The following is a 22,454-nucleotide window of genomic DNA, read 5'->3' as shown; positions in this document are numbered from 1 at the left end:
GGAGCCGTCCATAAAGGAGTTAAATAATGTCAGGAGGTGGGTTGATAGAATCGGGAGGAACCGCTTATAATAGGCATTGGAGAAGCCATCTGGGCCAGGAGCTTTAGAGATCTTTGACGCTTTTACTGTATCTGTCAATTCTTTTTTAGTTATTTTTGCGTTCAGTATTTTGTTTTCTTCTTCTGTAAGCTTAGGGAGTTGACACTTAGAGAGATAATCATTAATTATTCTAGAATTTGTGTCAGGTGATTTATCTCCCCGAGTTTTTAGATTGTAGAGTTCATTATAATATGCCGTAAACTCCTCTGATTTTTTTTTCTCATTATATATAGTCTCACCAGACCTACTCTTGATGGCTGTGATTTGTGATCTCTTCTGTACGCCTCTTAATTCACTGGCCAGAAGTCTGTCAGCCTTATTCCCCTTGTCGTAGTATTTTTGGTTTGTCCAGCGTAGTGATTTTTCTACGTCCTCTAGTTGTAGTTTCTTAAGGTCCTCCCTGGCTAAGGTTAGTGTTTTGTATATTTTTTTTGATGGATTGGTTTTATGTTGATGTTCCAATTCTAAAATTTTGTCTGTCAAGTCTCTAAGAGATTTTATTTTGTTTTTTTTCCTATGGGATGCAATAGATATGATGGTGCCTCTGATTGTTGCCTTATGGGCTTCCCACAGTACTGCCGGGGAGGAAACCGACTCAGTATTATGAATGAAGTATTCTTTGAGTGCTTTCTTTATTTTTTGTTCAATCTCGGGGTAGTTCAATAACGAGTCATTAAGTTTCCAATTAAAAGCTCAGATTTAACAAAAGGCGTTGAGAGGGTCACTGTTATTGGGGCATGATCCGACCACGTAATTGGGCCTATGTTCGAGGATGCTGAGGCTTCCAAGATTGTTTTGGTTGCGAAAAAGTAATCTATGCGTGAGTAGGTCTGGTGAGGCGAAGAGAAGAAAGTATAGTCTCTCTGGCCCTGATGCTGTATTCTCCAGATGTCTAGCAAAGAATATTCCTCCATGATTTCTTTAAATTTTTTCCCTAGTCTTTGGGAGGCATTTGCGTGTGGTCGGTTTAGTAGGGTTGATTTATCTTCTAGGGGGTTTAGGGCCATATTAAAGTCTCCGACCACTACCAATGAGGACAGGTAGCTTGGGTCAATCTTGTCCATTAATGCTCCTAGGAATTCTGTCTGATTGTCATTGGGTGCATATATGTTGATCAATGCTATTTTTGAACCAGCTAGCGAGCCGTATACCATCAGAAATCTACCTTCTGGGTCTGTGGTTGTTTTGATATGATTAAATGGTGTTCCCTGACGGATTAAGATTGCAACGCCTCTCTTTTGACTGTTAAACGATGAAAAATAACCCGTGGGGAAGGTCTTACTGAATAATTTAGGCAGCTCCTGCGATGTAAAGTGTGTCTCTTGGAGGAATACAATGTCACCTTTAGACCTTTTCATCTCTTGGAGAGCTAATCTCCTTTTCTAGTTGGTATTTAGGCCTTTCACATTTAGTGATATTAAACTTATTGGGGTTTGGCTAGCCTTTGGTATGGGAGTATGTGATTTCTCTAGATCTGACTCCCTTCCCACTAGGGAGAGTGTATTGGGCCTTATTTAAAGGATGTGAGTTGGTGCTCCGAGGGGCAGAGGGGGCAGAGGGGGGGTGCAGGGGAACCTGTTGGGACAGAACCGACTGGTGGGGGTAGTGTGAAAGAATACCTAGTAGTGGTCTCGCATGTTTTTTTCAGGCTGTACTGGCCGGCATTTGGGCTTAAGGCCCAAAGGGAGGAATCCGTTGGTTCCTGAACGGAGGTGCAACCAGGGGAAGGGGGTCGCAGACTCTAAAGAACTTTATATATTTATGTTCTTCTTTGGTTGAGTGGCGGGGAGTATAGTCTTGTTTTTCGGGGGGGGGGGACCTGGTGAATGGGTGTCTGTTGGGTGGGGGGGGGGCGGCGATGCTGGTGAGGGGATGGTTAGGCAAAAAAAGGGGGGGGCGGGAGGTGGAGAGGCAGAGGTGCAATGCTCTGTATTTGAAGGCCATATACGTTGTGTGTGGGAGGGGTGAGATGGGGGGGTAGAGGGAGAAGGGGGAGGGGGGTAGGGGGAAAAGGGGGGGGGGAGAGGGAGAAGGGGGAGGGGGGTAGGGGGAAAAGGAGGGGGAGGAGGGGAAAGATGGGGAAAGTGTAGGTTTATCCACATTATTTTCTGATACATAGCTGTCTTGGGTGATGCTCCAAGATATTTGTGGGTTCAACAACCATTAATTTATCTCAACATCTAGAACAATAAAACATTTTGTAATCTATTCCAATGTGTCACATGTTATGCATTCCTTGATCTTCCATGCTCTCTATTAGTAGTAACAGTTTAACATTATAATTATACTATCAAAAGTTCAAAGTTATAATGCAACAGGATTTCTCAAGATCCATATACGGTGGGGGGCAGGGGGGAAAGGGAAGGGGGAAAGGGAAGGGGGAAGGGGGAAAGGGAAGGGGGAAGGGGGAAAGGGAAGGGGGAAAGGGAAGGGGGAAAGGGAAGGAGGGGGGAGATGGGGAAGGTGCAGATTTGGGGGGGGGAGGGGGGAAGAGGGGAGGGGAGGGGGGAAGGGGGGGGGAAATGGGGGGAGGAGGGGGGGAAGGGGAAAGAGGGAAGGGGAAAGAGGGGGGGGAGAGGGGGGGTAAGGAGAGGGGGGAAGGGGGAATGGGGGAAGGGGGGAGGGGAAATGGGGGGAGGGGAAATGGGGGGGAGGGGGGGGAGGGGAAAGAGGGGGGGGAGAGGGGGGGTAAGGAGAGGGGGGAAGGGGAAAGAGGGAAGGGGAAAGGGGGGTTGATTTCAATCCCATGCTTATTTTCATACTGAATGCTGACACTTTGCGAATTTACTCTGACATATTAACACTTCTGGAGTCTTTGGTTCGTCACCTGTTAATAGGCATTATAAGATTGTGGAGGCTTCTGCCTCTCTCCCAGGGGGAGTGATAGGCCTAGCGTGGCTATATTGATATATCTCAGTGGGCATTACAGCTGGTTAATATTGCGACGCTATAACAAAGAGTCCACATACATTGCATTGTGTTGTGATCGACGAAGCTATTGTATAGATCTCTGGTGTGTAGGTTTGAAACACAGTCGAGGGGCTTTGGGTAGGGGTGGGGGGAGGGTGGATGTAGCAGTGGGGGGGGGGATGGGGGGGGAGGTGAGGTGGTGGGGGTGGATGGGGGTAGGGGGGGAGGTTATTGGGATGGGGGGTTAACTTCTTCATATTCATATTGTGAGCTACTTGCTATGCTTCTGTAAACCGCGCGTCTGGATAACATTGCAGCGATGCTTCACATGTGCCACATACTTTGCTTGTTACCATATACAGTAGGTATAGTACTTATGTCCTGCATGTGTGCTTGTGGGGCGCGGAGCTTCTTGGCTTGGAGCGCGGGGGGGGGGGGTAGGGGGTAGGTCGGGGGCAAGTGGGGGGGGGAGGGTGGTTAGGTGGGTAGGTAGGTGGGTGGTGGGGGGGAGAAGGGGGAGAAGGGGGTATGGGGGGGGGAAGGGGGTATGGGGGGGTAGGGGGTGTGAAGTGTAGGTGTCCAACAGCTTAATATATGAACAAGTCTCTATGCAGCTGATCCCATGGAGGGGCCGTTAGGGTCGGACCCTCTCTGGCGGTCCTGCTCGCTCCGGGAGCCGGCAGGGGCGCCTCTTTTCCGAGTCTGGGCTTCAGTTCGCACTTGCCCCGAAACGGCTCGGGACACAATCAGGGGGGGAGGACAGGGGAGGGGGAAATGTACTCACAGTTCTGAGGTTTTCTGCCTTGCATCAGCTACTCCCCCCTCCCGCTCCCCCCGCCAAGCGGCACCCAGGCTTCTCGAACCGTGAGGGCCTCTTTAATAACAACAAAAACTGCAGCCATGTAACCATCGGCCGTTAAAACAACTTGTGAGCACTAAACGAGACGTGCCGATCTATTTCTAGGTCCCTGTCGTCTATTCAGTCGCATATTGTCTTGACTAGCTCAGTCACATACAGGCAGAGGAGGCCAGGCAGAACCGTTTCAGGGATATTTCGGATGCGTAGGTTTTGTCTCCTATCCCGGTTCTCCTGGTCCTCTAATCCGTCTTTGATCTGGTGCAGCTCTTCTTTTAGCCTGAAGATCTCTTCCTCCGCTCCGGTGTGGCGTAGGAGGGACTCCTCCATTTTATTTTCCAGGGTGGTAGTTTTTTCTGCCAGGCCATTGATTTCCTGCGTGAGGTTGTGGACCGCCGATTTTATTTCTGTTTGCAGGGAGGTATATAGCTTTGTGTGCATTGTTGCCATTAGCTCCTCCATGTACGCTCTTGTCAGCGGTTCTTCAGGGACGGGGGTTCCCTTGGGGCCGGCCGTTTTGCTCTCCTCCGCCTGATCTCCACGTGCGCCGCCGCCATCTTGTTTCTCAGGCAGGGACTCGGGGCTTTTTTGTTGCGGGGAGAAATACTTTGATACCGCTGGAGGAACGGGTCTTCTCTGCGGCCTGGACATTCTTGGGCTATTACCCCGGCTGGGGAGCTATAGTTTAGCCTGAGTTTTCATGTGGAAGGATGCTTATTATTGCTTTTATTCAGGAGAGTCCGCCGAGCTTCCAGATTACACCTCCATGTCGGATGACGTCACCGGAAGCCTCCAGCACTTCTTTTTTTAAGCCACTTTTCCCATTGCAGTTGGTCTTTTAAGAGTAACACAGACGGTGAAAGAAATTCAGTTGGGGGATCAAATTATATTGGAAATGTGTGTGAATCAAGTATCAAGAGAAAATGTCAAAGTATGTAGTATATTGTCTAATGGTTTTTTCTATAGATTACATATGTCGCATATTCTTAATTGGTATATTCAGTTACATTAGAGGGTGCAGCTGTCCTGAGGTCTCTATAGAGAAACCCTGTTGAGGTTGACACTTGAGTGATTATTGACAACCGTGGTTTTAACTGATGCAAATCGGAAGAGCCCATGACGGAAGCTCTGAGAACTTTCCAGTACATATGCCATATTAGGTTATTCTATCTATGGAGGCGTGGGCAGTTCAGATGACTGAAGGACCTAATCTGGGAATAGAATTGTATAACAAGAGCTGACCCAAGGGATATTATCTGGATACATATGTAGCAGCGCAGCTGAAGTGAGAGAGAGGAGAGGCACAGAAAGAAGGATTCCACCAAGAAATAAGAACAGGAGAACAGAGGGATAACATCAAGATGAAGGAAATAAGTTTTATCATGATATTAACATCAAATACAAGGATCCGATTCAGCAACAGAAAACTATGCAACCATTTTTAAGAATACCATAAATTATTTGGAACATCACTGCCATTTTGTACTATTTTATATTTATGTATTTATCTTCAAAATAAACGGTCTGTTATGCTGCAGTAATTATGAAAGAGACGTAAAGGACATTTAACAGACGGGTAGAGCGCCCTTATTCTCACACGCACGCACAAAGAAAACCACAGCAACATGGCGGTAACGTTTTCCACTTTTGTTTTATTATAAAAATCAATTTCCTTTGTTACAACACAGCTTATAGTAATAATGAAACATTTTTGTACAAGGTCATTTTTGATTTTTATTTATTATATACACAGCGTAGGCCGCGTCCTTGGTTAGTTCGCGTGGCATCACGCATGCCTGTAGCTGGAGAGATTTGTGGCCTACGGGTAGACGCGATTGGGGAGGCGTGTCGGAGGCGTGGCCGTGATGTCACGGAGCTCGATCGCCCTCATTGGGAATTTAGTAAAGTACAAGTGGTAATAGGTCGGAGAGCGTTCTGCGTGTGATACCAACTCCAGGGCTTTCCAAACCACACAGGTCTCTGCATTTTCTCGCTGTGACGCATTGCTCCGACGTTACTAGTGTCTGCCCCCCCCAAATCACAAATGACTTTACAAGCCTGATCTTCACCACTAAACTCCGTCGGTCTGGATGGAGGAGCACTGCTAAAGAGACTAGTGAGGTCATGGCATGGCATGGTTTGGCCTGATTTGGTTTGGCATGGTGTGGTTTGGCCTGATTTGGTTTGGCACGGCATGGTTTGGCCTGATTTGGTTTGGCATGGCATGGTTTGGCCTGATTTGGTTTGGCATGGTGTGGTTTGGCCTGATTTGGTTTGGCATGGTGTGGTTTGGCCTGATTTGGTTTAGCATGGCATGGCTCGGTTTGGCCTGATTTGGTTTGGCACGGCATGGTTTGGCCTGATTTGGTTTGGCCTGATTTGGTTTAGCATGGCATGGCTCGGTTTGGCCTGATTTGGTTTGGCACGGCATGGTTTGGCCTGATTTGGTTTGGCATGGCGTGGTTTGGCCTGATTTGGTTTAGCATGGCATGGCTCGGTTTGGCCTGGCATGGTTTGGCCTGATTTGGTTTGGCCTGATTTGGTTTAGCATGGCATGGCTCGGTTTGGCCTGATTTGGTTTGGCACGGCATGGTTTGGCCTGATTTGGTTTGGCATGGCATGGTTTGGCCTGATTTGGTTTGGCATGGCGTGGTTTGGCCTGATTTGGTTTGGCATGGCGTGGTTTGGCCTGATTTGGTTTGGCATGGCGTGGTTTGGCCTGATTTGGTTTGGCCTGATTTGGTTTAGCATGGCATGGCTCGGTTTGGCCTGATTTGGTTTGGCACGGCATGGTTTGGCCTAATTTGGTTTGGCATGGCGTGGTTTGGCCTGATTTGGTTTGGCATGGCATGGTGTGGTTTGGCCTGATTTGGTTCGGCATGGTTTGGCCTGATTTGGTTTGGCATGGCATGGTTTGGCATGGCATGGCATGGTTTGGCCTGATTTGGTTTGGCATGGCATGGTTGGTTTGTTAGTTTTGAGCTTGCAGGGATTGTGTATGTTTACATTTGGGAATTTAGTAAAGTACAAGTGGTAATACAGGGAACGTTTGTATATAGAACCGGTGATGTTGGCCGCACCAGCGCGTGTCGAACGGAGGCATCTAGGACTCGCCAGGAAAGCGGCTTGTAGAGCTACTCCCAATTCCTTTATCTCCCTGTGCAGTGGCAGGGAGGGAGGTATTTCAGCCCACTGTTGTCATGGGAGCCTGGGAGGTTTGACATAGTTTAGTTTAGCATGGTTTGGATTGGTTCATTCATTGATTGAGCCACCTGTGCTGAAGCAGGGATATCCTGAAAACCTGACCTGTTAGTGATCCTTGAGGACCGGAGTTGGTCACTCCTGTACTACATGGTCAGAGTATCACTGCTATTTATGAAAAAACACAGTATTAATACTCTTCTATTTACAAACTACTTTCACGTGATTTTTAGCTTTACTCGATTAAAGCAACAATACAAGCCGTTTAGGATGAAAAACAAATGTTTTAATAGGTTTATTTCTCTTCCGGGGACCCCCTGCTTCCGGAGATAATTACCTCCATTGGTGCTGCCGGTAGGAGCCCTGGCTGGGTTCATGATAGGGTGGTATAAAAGTCCCCGCATCGTGTGTGTGTGTGTGTGTGTGTGTGTGTGTGTGTGTGTGTGTGTGTGTGTGTGTGTGTGTGTGTGTGTGTGTGTGTGTGTGTGTGTGTGTGTGTGTGTGTGTGTGTGTGTGTGTGTGTGTGTGTGTGTGTGTGTGTGTGTGTGTGTGTGTGTGTGTGTGTGTGTGTGTGTGTGTGTGTGTGTCTGGTGTTGCCCCACCTCTCTCTTGACTGTTCCCCCCACACCCGGCAGAGGTGTGGAGGAAGGGGGAGACGGTGAAGGGGGGAGACGGTGAAGTGCGCTGTGTTTGTCCTGACTCTTCCCCCCAATCAGCAGCTCCGCGCGGGGGGGGGGGGGGGGAGAGCTACCCGCTCGCAGGACCTCGGCCCAGCCTCACCGCTGGCTTCTTCTTCCCCCTCCCCAGCGCTCCCGGCAGTAATACGAGGCCCACGGTGTGAGGAGGTCGGCGACATGAGTGTGAGAGGCGGCGTCGGCATGAGTGCGGTGGTCGGCGGGAGGCGGGGAGGAGAGAGGTGAGGCGGCGGCGCGAGTGTAGCGGTGCCTGCTTATGGTGTAACTTTGGAAAGAGGAGAGAGTTGAGGCGGCGAGGAGCGGTGAGGGTTTGTTTTTCTGTGACCGGGGGTGGGGGGGGAGGAGAGAGGTGAGGCGGCGGCGCCGAGGAGCGAGCGCCGATGCCCGTTGGCGGTGCCGGTGAGGCTTGTACTTGCTGTGACTGGGGCGGGGGGCTTCCAACTCCAAGTGAGGCCATGAGGTGCACACGGTGTGAGGGGGTACACTCTGCTGTGATGTTCAGGCCAATGAGCTGTGGCCGTTCGTGGGCCAATAACAGGGGGTACAAATACACATCCAAACATTTTTTCAGTCATATATATAGATGAAAGAAATGGTGCAGTTCTGCACAGTCACCACCAGGGGTCCCCACTGCAGCAGGGCTTAGCACAGGAGCGATTTTATGCTATTAACGAGAGAGCGCGGCGAGTTTGCTGGAGACCGTTTTAAAATACACCCAACTCGTAATATCCAGGGGACAAGGACGCAAAACGGGCCGCAACGATCGCGAAGAGGCTGCAGGAAATTGCGCAGAACGCCACCGCTCAATCGGGCTTCCGGAGCTTCCGCCGATCTCTGAGCCTGGAGGTGGATGGGGAAGGTAAGAGGCCTAACCCTTTCACTGCCAGACGGGACAGAACCACACGGCAAAAGGGTTTTACGGTCCTAAAATAATAAAATAAAAACACACACAGTGGGTAAAAAAAAGTGACAAAAACCCTCCACAGCAAAGCATATAGCAAATGGAAATATTACTGTGTGTTCATTTGCATGTCTTAGACAGGTCTGCAACCCCGCCTTTCACCATTATCGCCCAGCATGCACTGCTTCCACTGCCGCAAGGGATTCTGGGAAACGACATGCAAATGAGCACAGTGCCACCTTTTGCTTCAAATCCATATGATATGGTCCCCTATAAGCTTATGCTGCATTGCACACCTTGTGAGTGCAGCCTGGGTTAAGATGCATAGCCAGTAAACCCACCCACAGACAGCAGTTATTTATTTATTTTGTAAGCCCGGGCGGTGATAATGATCACTCCAAAAAAACGCACCTCATGGTCCACAGAGGGTACCCGGTGCTCCCTACTTGTGACAATCCTCTCCGAAGATCGGTCCAGTCCTTGATCTATCCATTGTGTCTTCAGCCACAAAGGCCCAGAAGATGTCTGGCATGTTACATGGAGTTTTCATCTGAAGAATCAGGCTCCTCTTGCTCGTCATACCGACCCATATCCTTATTAAATCAGGATGTAAAAATTGTCTCAAATTCTGGCAGAGAGGCTGGCAGCAGTACTACCATGTCCCCAACCACTCCACAGGGCACGAGGAGCAGAGGACAGAGGGTTTGCTCTAATTCATTTACTGTTTGACAACGGATGTCTGCATATACACTTTGCTTTTGCATAATTCATGATCTTTAGTTTAGTGATTGATATCTGTTGTTTACATTTTCACTTGGTCCGCTTCACGATTCATGACATATATTGTGTGCTTAGTGAGTGTGAGATTTTTGACAGTGGGGAGGGAAGGCTTAGGGCAGTATCTCTGGGACCCTTTGGGACAGGGGGAATGGGCCAGATGAAGAGGTTACTCCTCAAAACATCACCCCCCCCTAGTTTGCTTTTCTTTTTCCATTTTGTGTTTTTTTTCCTTTTGTTTCATGTGTTTTTTCCCCTTCTCCTTCTTTCCCCTTTACCCCCTACATATTGACTTTTCCCATGGTGATATTGATTTTTTTTTCCCATTAATATAGGCTACTGTTAGTATTCCAGTTTATTAAAATTATTCATATTCACTCCATTGGTGTTTTTCAGTATCATTAGCTAAGAGACAGAGAGTGCTGGTACTATTTTTGTTTGTTAGTACTTGTGAGGGGAATAAGGGTCCCCTCCTGTTCCATGCACCCTGCAAACCTGCTTAGTTTCCCAGTCAGAGTGCTGTCTATCACCACCCTTTCTACTACCAAGTCTGATCCATAAAGATCAGACAGGGTTTATAAAGGGTAAGATCTTCAGTAAAGAACATAAGAAAAGTATTAGTGGCTCTTTATTGGACCAAATCAAATCCACAAGATAATAGGAACAATGTAATTATTTCGGTAGACGCAGAAAAAGCCTTTAATGTTAGATCGGAATTTGTATTTGATATACTTCAAAGAATGTGAATATCGGGCATGTTTAACATGATTAAAACTATGTATGAGGGTCCAAAGGCACGGATCATGGCAGCAGGAAGACTCAGAGGAATTCAATTTATGCAGGAGGAACAAGGCAAGGGTGTCCCTTGTCGCCATTGCTCTTCAACAGCCAATGGTTTCATTGCTATGTACCTTAGGGCCATGGCAGACTATAAAAGCATTGAAATAGTAAGGATTGAAATTGGTTCTTTTTGCAGATGACCTGATGTTTGTCTAATCTGGAAAGAGCGGTTAAAAAAAATATATATGAGACACTTAAAGAATATGGAAAATGTATGGGGGTTTATAGTTAATACATCTGAGATTCTGGTGCTGACTCGCAACAACAATGTTAGGTGGGAGGAAGACCTCCCCTTTAAGGACTGTCAATCAAATACTTCGGAATTAATATAGACCCCTACCTAGAAAAAACATGCAATTTTTAATCAATCTTAACCAACATGATTAAAGAGCTGGAACGTTGGCAAGGCCTCCCATTGAACTTAGCGGGTAGATGCCAACTTGTTAAGATGATCAGCTTCACTAGGATTATATACCCATTGCAGATGCTGCCTATCCGGGTTCACCATGCAGACATAAAAATTGATTAATAGTGCAATAAATAAGTTTATATGGAACAAAGGCAGAAATAGAAATTTCAAAACTATTTCTCCCAAAGGAACTTGGTGGAGTGCGTTTACCCGACATTAGAAAGTACAATTTGGTATGCATAGCCAGGCATATGGGAGAAATATATTCCTGTACGAAACGTGAGGAACAAATGGCGCTTCCAATGGACGCTGAAAGAGATCCTACAGACGACTCGAGGAAATATACCTTTAGTAATTAGAGGGAATCCATTGATAAGAAACATGGGCCACGTGGAAGACACTGAGGAAAAAAAATGTGGAAAGTCTTCCAAAATATGCAAATTTCTGCCTATACAAGGTAACATGAAATTTGATCAAGGTCGATCTCAATATGTTTAAGACGAGGGAAACCAAGGGAATACATTTTTTTTTTTAGGGCAGCTGGTAGATACAGAACTGTATCGCTTTGTGTAATCTGACGAGCTCAGAGTTCAGAAGGAATTCCCACGATCTCATTACTTCCCCTACATGCAGATCATACATTACTGCAAAAGCCTAGAGAACTATAAGAAATATATTAGAAAACATTTTTTTTTTTAATTATTTGCAGGCTTAAAGTAGCTATCACATATTCGATCTCTGAATTATATGATTAGATCTGAGATATGGCAAGCCACTGCAAACAGTTTCAGCCAAGTGGAACAAGGACTTCCCAGAAATAACAGAGATTGACTCTCTGCTGGTAGGATTGGGTAGAACAAGGAGAACATGGAGGGACTTACAATTTAAGTTACTACATATTATACGTTTGATATCCTATATAAAGATAGAAAAGACCACAATAAATGCCCGAAATGTCTGCTTATTAAAGCGGATCTAAAACACTTGCTATGGGAATGCCCGTGTACATCTGAATTTTGGGAGCAGGTTCTAATATACAGTTAGGTCCGGAAATAATTGGACACTGATACAAGTTTTGTTATTTCGGCTGTGTACCAAAATAAATTCAAGTAACAGTTAAATAATGAATATGGGGTTAAAGTGCAGTCCATCAGCTTTAATTTGAGGGTATTCACATCCAAATTGGAGGAAGGGTTTAGGAATTACATCTCTTTAAAATGTAGCCCCCTCTTTTTCAAGGGACCAAAAGTAATTGGACAATTGACTGAAAAGCTGTTTCATGGACAGGTGTGGGCTATTCCTTTGTTATTTCATCTTCAATTAAGCAGGTAAAAGGACTGAAGTTGATTCCAGGTGTGGCATTCGCATTTGGAAGCTGTTGCTGTGAACCCACAACATGCGGTCAAAGGAGCTCTCAATGCAAGTAAAACAGGGCATCCATAGGCTGCAAAAAAAAAAAAATCCATCAGAGAGATAGCAGGAACATTAGGAGTGGTCAAAACAACAGTTTGGTACATTCTGAGAAAAAAAAAAGAGCGCACTGGTGAGCTCTGCAACACAAAAAGGCCTGGACGTCCACGGAAGACAACAGTGGTGGATGATCGTAGGATCCTTTCCATGGTAAAGAAAAACCCCTTCACAACATCCAGCTAAGTGAAGAACACTCTCCAGGAGGTAGGCATATCATTATCCAAATCTACCATAAAGAGAAGACTTTACGAGAGCAAATACAGAGGGTTCACCACAAGGTGCCAACCATCCATAAGCCTCAAGAATAGAAAGGCCAGATTAGACTTTGCCTAAAAAAGCCAGCCCAGTTCTGGAACAGCATTCTTTGGACAGATGAAACCAAGATCAACCTGTACCAGAATGATGGGAAGAAAAAAGTATGGAGAAGGCTTGGAACGGCTCATTATCCGAAGCATACCACATTTACATCATCTGTAAAACACGGTGGATGCAGTGTGATGGCATGGGCATGCATGGCTTACAATGGCACTGGCTAGTGTCGAACAACTGAAGACCGCTACAGTAAAGGCCTGGCAAAGCATCACAAAAGAGGAAACCCAGCGTTTGGTGATGTCCATGCGTTCCAGACGTCAAGCAGTCATTGCCTGCAAAGGATTCTCGACAAAGTATTAAAAATGAACATTTTATTTATGATGGTGTTAATTTGTCCAATTACATTTGAGCCCCTGAAATAAGGGGACGGTGTATGAAAATGGCTGCAATTCCTAAATGTTTCATACGATATTTTTGTTCAACCCCTTGAATTAAAACCGAAAGTCTGCACTTCTATTGTATCTCTGTGTTTCATTTAAAATCCATTGTGGTGTAGAGTCAAAATGATGAAAATTGTGTCAGTGCCCAATTATTTCAGGACCCAACTGTATATACGTGACATGACAAAAGTGGTAACTGTGAAGTTACTTCTATCAGTTTTATTTGGGAACATGGAGTGGTGGAAATAAGTTAATGGTATTAACCAAGTCTAGCTGCCAGGAGTATAATTTCAGCAATAAAGTATAATGGTACAATGGGTGAAGTATGACCCTCCAAACTTGGAAACGGTTAAAACATCTCACTCAGCTAATGACCTTGGATAAAATGGAAACATAGACCAATAATAAAAAAATTTAAAAAACTGAGAATTTTTGTACTAAATGGGAACCCTTTATTGACTCCCTACCAGAGTGAAAAAGACCAAATGCATCAGTCTTTCCCGCACACATCCTTCAGTCTCGAGGCAAATTCCTCAAGGTCATAGATAAGGTAAACAGAGGGAGAAAAGAAACAGGTGAAAGGGTTATCAAAATCGAGCAGTATATCCGAACTCAACGTCTAATACGGGTCAGACTAACGTTATGTTTTCTACATTCTGCTAGTTAATGATTTCATTTCAAAAGTGTATATTTTTGAGCTAAGCTTGACCATCTGATTTATACCTTTTTACTTTCAATTTTTTTTTAAAAGTATAATTTAAGCATGGGAAATTGTAAAGATGTGTTGAAATCTGTCATGTTTACCAGCAATGTTGGAAAATCAATAAAAAGAACAATGAGAGAATAACACAGACAGGTAGAGACACACACACACACACACAAACACACACAAACACAAAACCATAGCAACATGCCGATAAAGTTTTCCACTTTTGTTTTATTATAAAAATCAATTTACTTTGTTACAACGCAGCTTATAGTAATAATGAAACATTTTTTGTACAAGGTCATTCTTGATTTTTTTTTTTTATTTATTATACACAGCTTACAAATGAAAGCACTTATTTTACAAAAAAAAAAAAAAACAAAGAACAGAAAAGTGGTGGAGTGGCTCTGAGCTGACCAAATGTTGGCCATTCGCATAATAATAATAATACATCCTTGTGCAGATGTGTCGTACCAGCGGCAGGAGGGACAGCATGACACGGGAGCAGTTACAGCTCTAAGCTAAACAAAAAGGAGTTCCTTCACTTTCAGGCTCTACAGTCAGTGCCTTTCCCCCTGCTCAACATTAAAAACACACCTTTTTAATGTGATCTCCAGTAAACCTTTCCACTTTGTATGCAGAGATTGGGAATTCAGAGGTTAATCAATTAAAGCGGTATTATTTATAAATCTTGGATATATCTATAGATAGATATAAATATATGGACATATATATTGATATATAGATATATATATATTTTTTGGAAGTACCAAATAAAAAATATCACTTGGCGCACACACATCTCACACAGATCTGCTTTTCCCCATTACTGTATCTCTTAGCATACAATGCTTCCACTGCAGCCTGGGATTCTGGGAAATGGCATGCAAATGAGCAGTCATCTTTCGCTTCATGACCATTTTAACATGACATATACATATATGTGAGGGGGGAGGGGGGGAGGTACATGAACTGGTTCTTTCAAACATCTCTTCTCATGGATGGAAATATGGCAACTCCCAAGCATTGAGCAGAGGAACAAGGCCAGTTATACCAAGCAGGAATGTTGATTCAGTCTGGGAGAAAGTAGGAGGCGGCGGTGTGCGTTTCCAAATATATTTAAATCAATTACTGTCACGGCCCCCTCTCTCATCCTCACATTCCCAAATCCTCCACTACTTTCCCATCTTGAACAAATATTGAAGCCAGGATTCCTATGTCTTTTGAACACAGCCATGATTATGTATCTTCGGGGAGACTGCTGTCAAAAGTGTTGGGGGAAGAAGCTACTTTTCTGCCAGAGAAGTGAAAGCCTTCAAAGTGGGACTGCACCTTTAATTTAAAGAGCGAGAACACTTCAAATACACCAGACTGAGCTCATATAGTGAATATCTTCCCCACTGGAGCAGCCTCCAGTGTACTAATAGATGTGATCTTTACCGTCCAATTGCACCAACTGATTAAATCACAAACGGGCAGTGTTCTGATCATCCTTCAGACGCTAAAGGTCCAGTCCCACCAAGATGTGTTAATGGCATTGATGGGTTTAATGGGTTAAATATAACAAATATATACTCACACATTGAAAAATATAGGAGACAAGTATCTCAGCATAACTTATCTTAATGGGTTCTTTAACGAGGAGTCGTCTGATTACATTATATATGGGTTGGATACCTCCATGCCTCACACTCCCAGAAGTTAAATACTTTTACTAAACACCATTACTCCTACAGCTGCCATCAGCTCACTGGTCCTGCGCACCTTTAAAACACTCCATCACCGCCAGAGGTGCTTGAAAAGCCAAAGCAATGCATTCAAATGTGTTGCAGACCCGTCTGGCAGTGAAAGGGTGGGGAGCTGGCAGGTCATAATTAGCAAATAGTAAAAACTGGCATTTTTTAATTACATTTTTTTCAGGCCTGCAACCATGTGAAGGGCATCCCCTTCTCCACTAGACTGCAATGCAGTCACCGCTGCTTCCCAGGTCTGGGGAAAGCCCCGCTCCCTGCATCACACATGACCTCAATAGTCTTTTTTAGCAGTGCGCCTCCATCCGTACCGATGGAGTTTAGTGGTGAAGATCAGGCTTGTAAAGTCATTTGTGATTTCGGGAGGCAGACACTAGTAACGTCGGAGCAATGTGTCACAGCGAGAAAATGCAGAGACCTGTGCGGGTTGGAAAGCGCTGGAGTTGGTATCACACGCAGAACGCTCTCCGATCTATTAAAGCGGGACTCTTCAACTGTATACCCAAAGAGGCCACAGACGACAAAAAATATAAGGGCACAGAACAATATTAGAATATATATATATATATATTTTATATATATAAAACAATATTCTTCTGTGCCACCATTTTATTCTGGGGGGAGGAGGAGAGAGGGGGTGGAGAAAGGAGACAACCTTCTAAATTAATAACCTCGTTTCAAAAAGAATAATACTGTGAAAATGTTACTAAAATGTTCAACATTTGGTTCATATATTTACATTTAACTGCTTGAGCAACCGTCTTGAAATTTGTAGGAACAGATGGTCCGGGGGCCAGACCCAAACCATTCAAGGGCCAGATTTGGCCGCAAGTTGAAGAGCCCGTCATTAAAGGGTAATGCAACCTACGACATGACTTCTCCAAAAACCAACATGGTCGATTGATCGGCGACCCATATTACACCTAAAAGTAGATTTTTCAATTAATTTCTTAATCCTTTCACTACCACAGGTGCCGGCAACATGCCGCCTTGCACTTAATGCAGCTCTAGCCATCAAGTGCATAACCGTGCAATCCGATCCAAAATCAACCTCCATTTAAAACAAGAGTCCAATTAACACATTTGACTTCCAAATACCTCAAACTCGGCTGATATCTACACCGTTTTAGTCTTGAGAATTTGCCAATATGCCAGTGAGGGCTCGGGGGCCTAGATGTACTAAGGCAGAGTTGTGAAACTCCAGTCCTCAAGGGCCACCACCAGGTCAGGATTTTAAGGATATCCGTGCTTCAGCACAGGTGGCGTAGTTTTCAACTGAGCAACTGATTGAGCCCCGTGTGCTAAAGCAGGGATATCCTTAATTCCTGACCTGGTGGTGGCCCTTGAGGACTGGCGTTGGCCACTTCTGTATTAAGGTGTGGAAAGCTTCAGCACGCCTTCATTTTGATTCAAATGAATGGGCAAGTGCTAAATCTTAGAACACTTTGTAAATCTGGGCCTGTGCCTGCCATTTCCACTCCCAGAATCCCCTGCTCTGAAGCCTTGCCAATTCTTGGCTTCTGAATCCCAAGTGACATCATCAGACTGGAATTAAAACATCACCAGATTCCATGTTGCTCTAACCTGGCTGAAGGGCCCACAAAATTATCTTGTTCTGGCGCTGCACGTGGCACATACCGGAAAAAAACAAATCTTTAAACTCTCCCAGGCCGCTGGAAACCCGCAAAACGCGATGGTCATTAAAACCCCATTTTTCGCTCAACATACTGCAAGGATATATGGTTTCATCAACAAAAAGTATAGTAAAAATGTTACATTTAGTGTTTATAAATACAAAAACGGTATCTACATCATATGCAGTATATATATATATATATATATATATATATATATATATATATATAAAAAAATATATAAAGTGAAAACATTTGCAGCTTCTTAAAATGAAAGAACATGATTAACCTGCTGGCTGCCAGAGGTGTCAGCAACAGCTGGGATCTCAGGCAACAGAAGAGTTAAAAAATATACATGTATATATATATATTGACGCACGCTACTTTGGCGATCTGATGCAAAGTGACGGCAGGAGCACCTCATGTACCACCAGTCCTCAGACCCCCTCAGAAACAAGTTAGTGGCGTTTTACAATGTGATCTGTAGTGGTTCGAAGAGGCATTTAAACTGGAGCTGGCTGTAGCCGTTGGAAAGCACATGATTGTCTGTTAGTTAATGTAATGTAGATAAAAGCTGGGTTTTCGTGATATTCGGGCTGCCATTAAGTTGGAAAAAAGAAAAATGAATTAAGACAAACGCAAATAGAAGTTACAATTTAAAACAAAGTGGTTTTTCAGCATTCATCTTGGTAGGAGACTCGAAATGTTACCCCTTTTTCTGACAGGGCGGGCCTGGGACATATTGTCGAGTATCCCATCTCGCAGAGGGGTTAAACTAGGCGTGGCCAAGTCCCCCCAAGAGCAACAAATAGGCCAGGTTCTCAGGCTATCCAAAGACTGAGCCATCTGTGCTGAAGCAGGGATACCGTGAAAATCTGACCTGTAGGTGGCCTTTGAGCACTGGAGTTGGCCACCCCTGGGTTCAACAATTATTTACCTATGTAGATTAATAATGAACCGATCACATAACCCATTCACTGGGAGAAGACTGCAATGCAGAGACCCTGTTAGAAGAGGGAATTTAAAAAAAAAAAAAACCCCCACACAGATCCGGAAAATAAAATCAAACTCTAAGGTGCGTCCGCATGCGGATTTAACCCCTTCACTACCACGGGCACCTACAACACAGAAGGATCGTGTGGAGGAGACCGAAGAGGCACAAACGCGCACACATGGGCAGCCACGAGAGAAAATCCCTGCACCCAAATTGGGGGTTTCCCCAGCACCCCATCCCCCTCCAACAGCAGACCTGCACAGGATAGCCCACAGATGACGGTTCATTCGCTAGCAAAAACAGGAAACCGGTGGCACATGGGAGAAGGGGGAAAGGAAGCTGCGAATAGAAAACCGCTGTCAAACAGCTGGGATTACCCAATTATACGCCACCTGTGTAGTGACCCGAGTTCCAAGAGGCTCCAGCACCGAATGGGGTTAAATGTCCGAGCGTGTCCTAAAAACCGCCCGCTCGCTGTGCCTCAGTCTGTGCTCATTTGGATTTTTGGTATTAAGACCTCTTCGCTCTATCTGAATCAGATTTAAGGCATTGTGTGTGTTCCGTTTGCAAAAATAGATATATATATATTTGTACAAATGACCGTTTGTGTGTTCCTGGAATCCTTTTATACAGAAGCTCGGATTTCCTGTCTGTGTGAGCTGGGGGGGATACGGTATTTTTATGGCACACGTAGTTGGGGTCAGAATGGGAGTGATAAGAAAATATATAAATATCTTTTTTTTTTTTTTTTTTTGTCGCTGTACAAATATGTCCATGGGCTGATATACTCCGAACTTCCTTCGGGGTGGGGCCTTCTGAAAACTGTACACGAGGGTTGGGGTGGAAGTCGGCGAATCCTAGAGACCCTTCCCCTCCGCATGAGGTGGTCTGGTATTTACAGGCGTAGGTCTCAGGAGGAGTCTGTGCAGGGAGAGGGTGGCGGAGGGTAGAGGTGGTGAGAATAGCTTCGTTCTGTGTAAGGGGAGGGGGGACAGCTCTCATAGTTCTCCTCTGCGGACAGGTACTGGCTGCGTGGGGTGGGAGGTGGTGGGACGGGCTCCGAATCGTAGTTGAGATCGCTGGTGTAGCCCTTGGCTGCTGCTGCGGTGAAGCGGTGGCTGGGGGTGTAGTCGCTGTCACATACGTCTGTGCTGCAGGGGGTAGTGGGAGGAGCGAAGTGTCGGTAACTGTACAGCCTGTAGCTGAGGGAGAGAAGAAAGTCAACAGGAGCGCTATATACAGAATGCGTGCTGCCGCGGTGCTACGGTGTGCCATGCTACGTGTGCCGCCGCGGTGGTACATGCTACGCGTGCCGCCGCGGTGCTACGGTGTGCCATGCTACGCGTGCCGCCGCGGTGCTACGGTGCGCCATGCTACGCGTGCCGCTACGGTGCGCCATGCTACGCGTGCCGCCGCGGTGCTACGGTGTGCCATGCTACGCGTGCCGCCGCGGTGCTACGGTGTGCCATGCTACGCGTGCCGCCGCGGTGCTACGGTGCGCCATGCTACGCGTGCCGCTACGGTGCGCCATGCTACGCGTGCCGCCGCGGTGCTACGGTGCGCCATGCTACGCGTGCCGCTACGGTGCGCCATGCTACGCGTGCCGCCGCGGTGCTACGGTGTGCCATGCTACGCGTGCCGCCGCGGTGCTACGGTGTGCCATGCTAGCTCTGTGGAACAGGGGCGTAAGAGTGTAAACATTGTTCTTTTAAACAAATATGTATTCTGCAGAAGGATTCCCTGCAGCCGGCCTCGGATGCAAATAATAGCATGTTCTTGTATAGCGCTGCTAGTTTTACATAGCGCTTTACAGAGACATTTTGCAGACAACAGTCCCTGCCCTGTAGAGCTTACAATCTATATTTAATCCTCCCTGACGGCAAAAGTTACAGTTTTCAGGACCACGGATTTCGGAGTATTGGTTCGTGGTGGTGGGGACAGTAAGTCGTGCTACATTTGTAAGAGACACAAAGCCCCAATGCTATATCCAATATGACACATTATACAGTTAAATACTTAACTGTCTCTTCTCTTAAGCAAAGGTCATTCAGTCAAATTATTTGGTCATGGCCTACCCTTTTTACAGGTCCTAACACTACCTACAAACGCTCTCTTAACCGCTCAAATGGAGGGAATAATGTCTTAGACTGGTCATTCACAGCTGCATAACAAGACCTGCTGCTATTTAAAAAATGAGATGAGCGAGCTTAACACCAGGGAGGAAGGGTCACAAACCTCCAAACAATGGTTTACCAACTGAAATGTACAAACACGCGCAACCCCTGCAAACTCAGGACCCCAACCCATTATACATATTTTTACACAAATCTGTGTGTGTGGTGGGTTTGGATTCTGAGCTTGCAGGGGTTTGTGTGTGTATATCTGTAAGAAAGTTACTTGAACAGTAACTGGATCCTTCTAAGGGTGGGTCAGTTTTCTTTTACCGATGTTGAAAGTCACTTCAAAATGTACTACGATCCTTTGAAAGCTCTGTACAATATTGCTTTTATGAAGAACTCTTGTTAATCTCGTAACAGGCATCAACCGACTATGAATCTATAGTTCTCCAGGGATGAGATGCCTACTAGAACCATGCTCTACTCAGTACGGGGAAACTTCTGATGGATTTGGCAATGGTGCATGGGACAAAGATAGAAAGGGAAAGGCAAGCAGTTTAATAATAGCAAACAAACATACTTTACAGGGACACCAAACGCACGGCTTGAGACGGGAGTTTAAAAGCTTAAAACCCATGTTGCGTTGGTTACCTGTAGGATCTGTGCGTTGAAGGACTGTTTGACGAGTACCCAAACTCCATGGTGTAATGGGAGCGTTCTGTGGCTGGGGATGGGGGTGGGTTCAAAATCTACAAGGTAAAAGAAAAGGATAAATTGTAACCCAGAAACACCTGGTCATGTCTAGTGATGCATGCAACACCGAAAGCCAACATAGTATGACAAAGTGTACGCAATTCTATTTGGCGCGTTAGCAGCACCCACTTCCCATCCGGCCACCCAGCAAACACGTGCGCCATTTTTATGATGTGGAGCAGGGGTAGCCAACTCCTGTCCTCGCGAGCTACCAACAGGTCAGGTTTTCAGGGTATTTCTGTTTCAGCACAGGTGGCTCAGTCTTTCGACTTGAGCCACCTGTGCTGAAGTAGGGATATCCTGAAAACCTGACCTGTTGGTAGCTCTGGAATTGGTCGCCCCTTATGTGGAGAATGAAAAGAAGCCAACGCGAAAAGAACGGTGTACTGCCATGGGTGCCAACAAAAACGGAAACAGCTTCAGGTACAGCTCAAGTAGAGGAATTCAGCACTCACACTGCCTTTTACTTCCAATGGGGTTTATTAATAGATTGACGTTTCAGTCCAAAGTTGTAGGCCTCAACTTCGGATCCCAGCGACGATCTATTAATAAACACAATTGAACGAGAAGAACGGGCAAGTTCTGAATTCCTCTACTTCAGCTTTAGGACGTGGACATAGAAGGGAACAATTGTACGGACTGGGTGGAAATCTGCAAGTGCCCACTGCCATTTAAAAATAAATAAATATAAACAATTGTAGAAAGAATACAAAAAAAAAAAAAAAAAAGGGATATCCGTAGAACCGGAAAACACTTTGGACAGTTGTGCTCCTGGATAATGAGCCAATAAGTGATATGCGGAAGCAGTGTGCAGACTCAACACGGGTACTCACCGGGGGGAAATACGTTCCTTTGGTACTGGAGGAGCTGCTGGATGAAGCTCCGGTCACATGGGCACGGTCGTATGGTGGCCCGCTGCTTCCAGCCATGATGCTCAGCGAGCTAATGACCGATTTCCCACGGGACATCCCTGGGGAAGACAAAGTGGTGCTCAGGTCAGATAAGGACGATTCCTTTCTTGGTGGATCAAAACGAATAACAACCGGGTTAAAAGATGCAGATCCTGCAAGTGATATTGACAAGCTTTTGTGTTTCACTTTTTGTACTGCTGACTCCATGATGTGAGCTTGTAACTACGTGGTGCAGTTTAGCGTCTACTTTGCTTGCATGCTTGTACTGGCAGCAAATCTACCTTTCCACAAAAGGAATGAATAGGGCTCGCAAGCAGTGAAATGGTTAAAAGTAATGACCCGCTGGGTACCTGTACAAGACTGTAAATGAAAGGCCCGAGGAGAGGTGAGTGATTTTCTGTGATGTTTTGCACAATGCCCTGTGCCCCCATGATGTAACGTGACACTGGGTTAAGCACAATGGAGAACTAGGAGGGAAGAGAAGCTCTGGCCATTGAACTGAGGAATTAGATACTACCTACATCATCTGAATAAAGGCTGCGGGGGAAGGAGACCCACAACAAAGGGACAAACCCTGCTGATCCCACAGGGCCCCAACGGAGAACATACTGGCCACTTAGCTAGGAAGCGGAACTGCTGTGTGCACTCCAGCTTCTCTCTTCCCTATGGTTCATTGCG

At 45.7% G+C, this 22,454-nt stretch overlaps 1 protein-coding gene across 2 annotated transcripts in view; it reads right to left on the bottom strand.

Annotated features, from left to right (window-relative positions):
- Positions 1-13,829: 13,829 nt before the first annotated feature.
- Positions 13,830-22,454, bottom strand: part of LRP6 (LDL receptor related protein 6) — an 87,604-nt gene continuing 78,979 nt past the window's right edge. Inside the window, exons 21-23 of one of the 2 annotated variants that reach the window (XM_075602470.1) lie at positions 21,699-21,835; positions 20,764-20,861; positions 13,830-19,197 (exon numbers count right to left, since the gene is read on the bottom strand). In XM_075602470.1, the coding sequence (XP_075458585.1) occupies positions 18,906-19,197; positions 20,764-20,861; positions 21,699-21,835 (527 nt within the window). In that variant the 3' untranslated portion in view covers positions 13,830-18,905. The remainder of the gene's footprint in view (positions 19,198-20,763; positions 20,862-21,698; positions 21,836-22,454) is intronic. The other variant, XM_075602471.1, reaches the window with a different exon arrangement.

This window comes from Ascaphus truei, chromosome 5, assembly GCF_040206685.1.
Source record: "Ascaphus truei isolate aAscTru1 chromosome 5, aAscTru1.hap1, whole genome shotgun sequence".
NCBI classification, from domain to species: domain Eukaryota; kingdom Metazoa; phylum Chordata; class Amphibia; order Anura; family Ascaphidae; genus Ascaphus; species Ascaphus truei.
The sequence above is the reverse complement of the archived record's forward strand: the minus strand, read 5'-3'. Positions and strand labels throughout refer to the sequence as shown.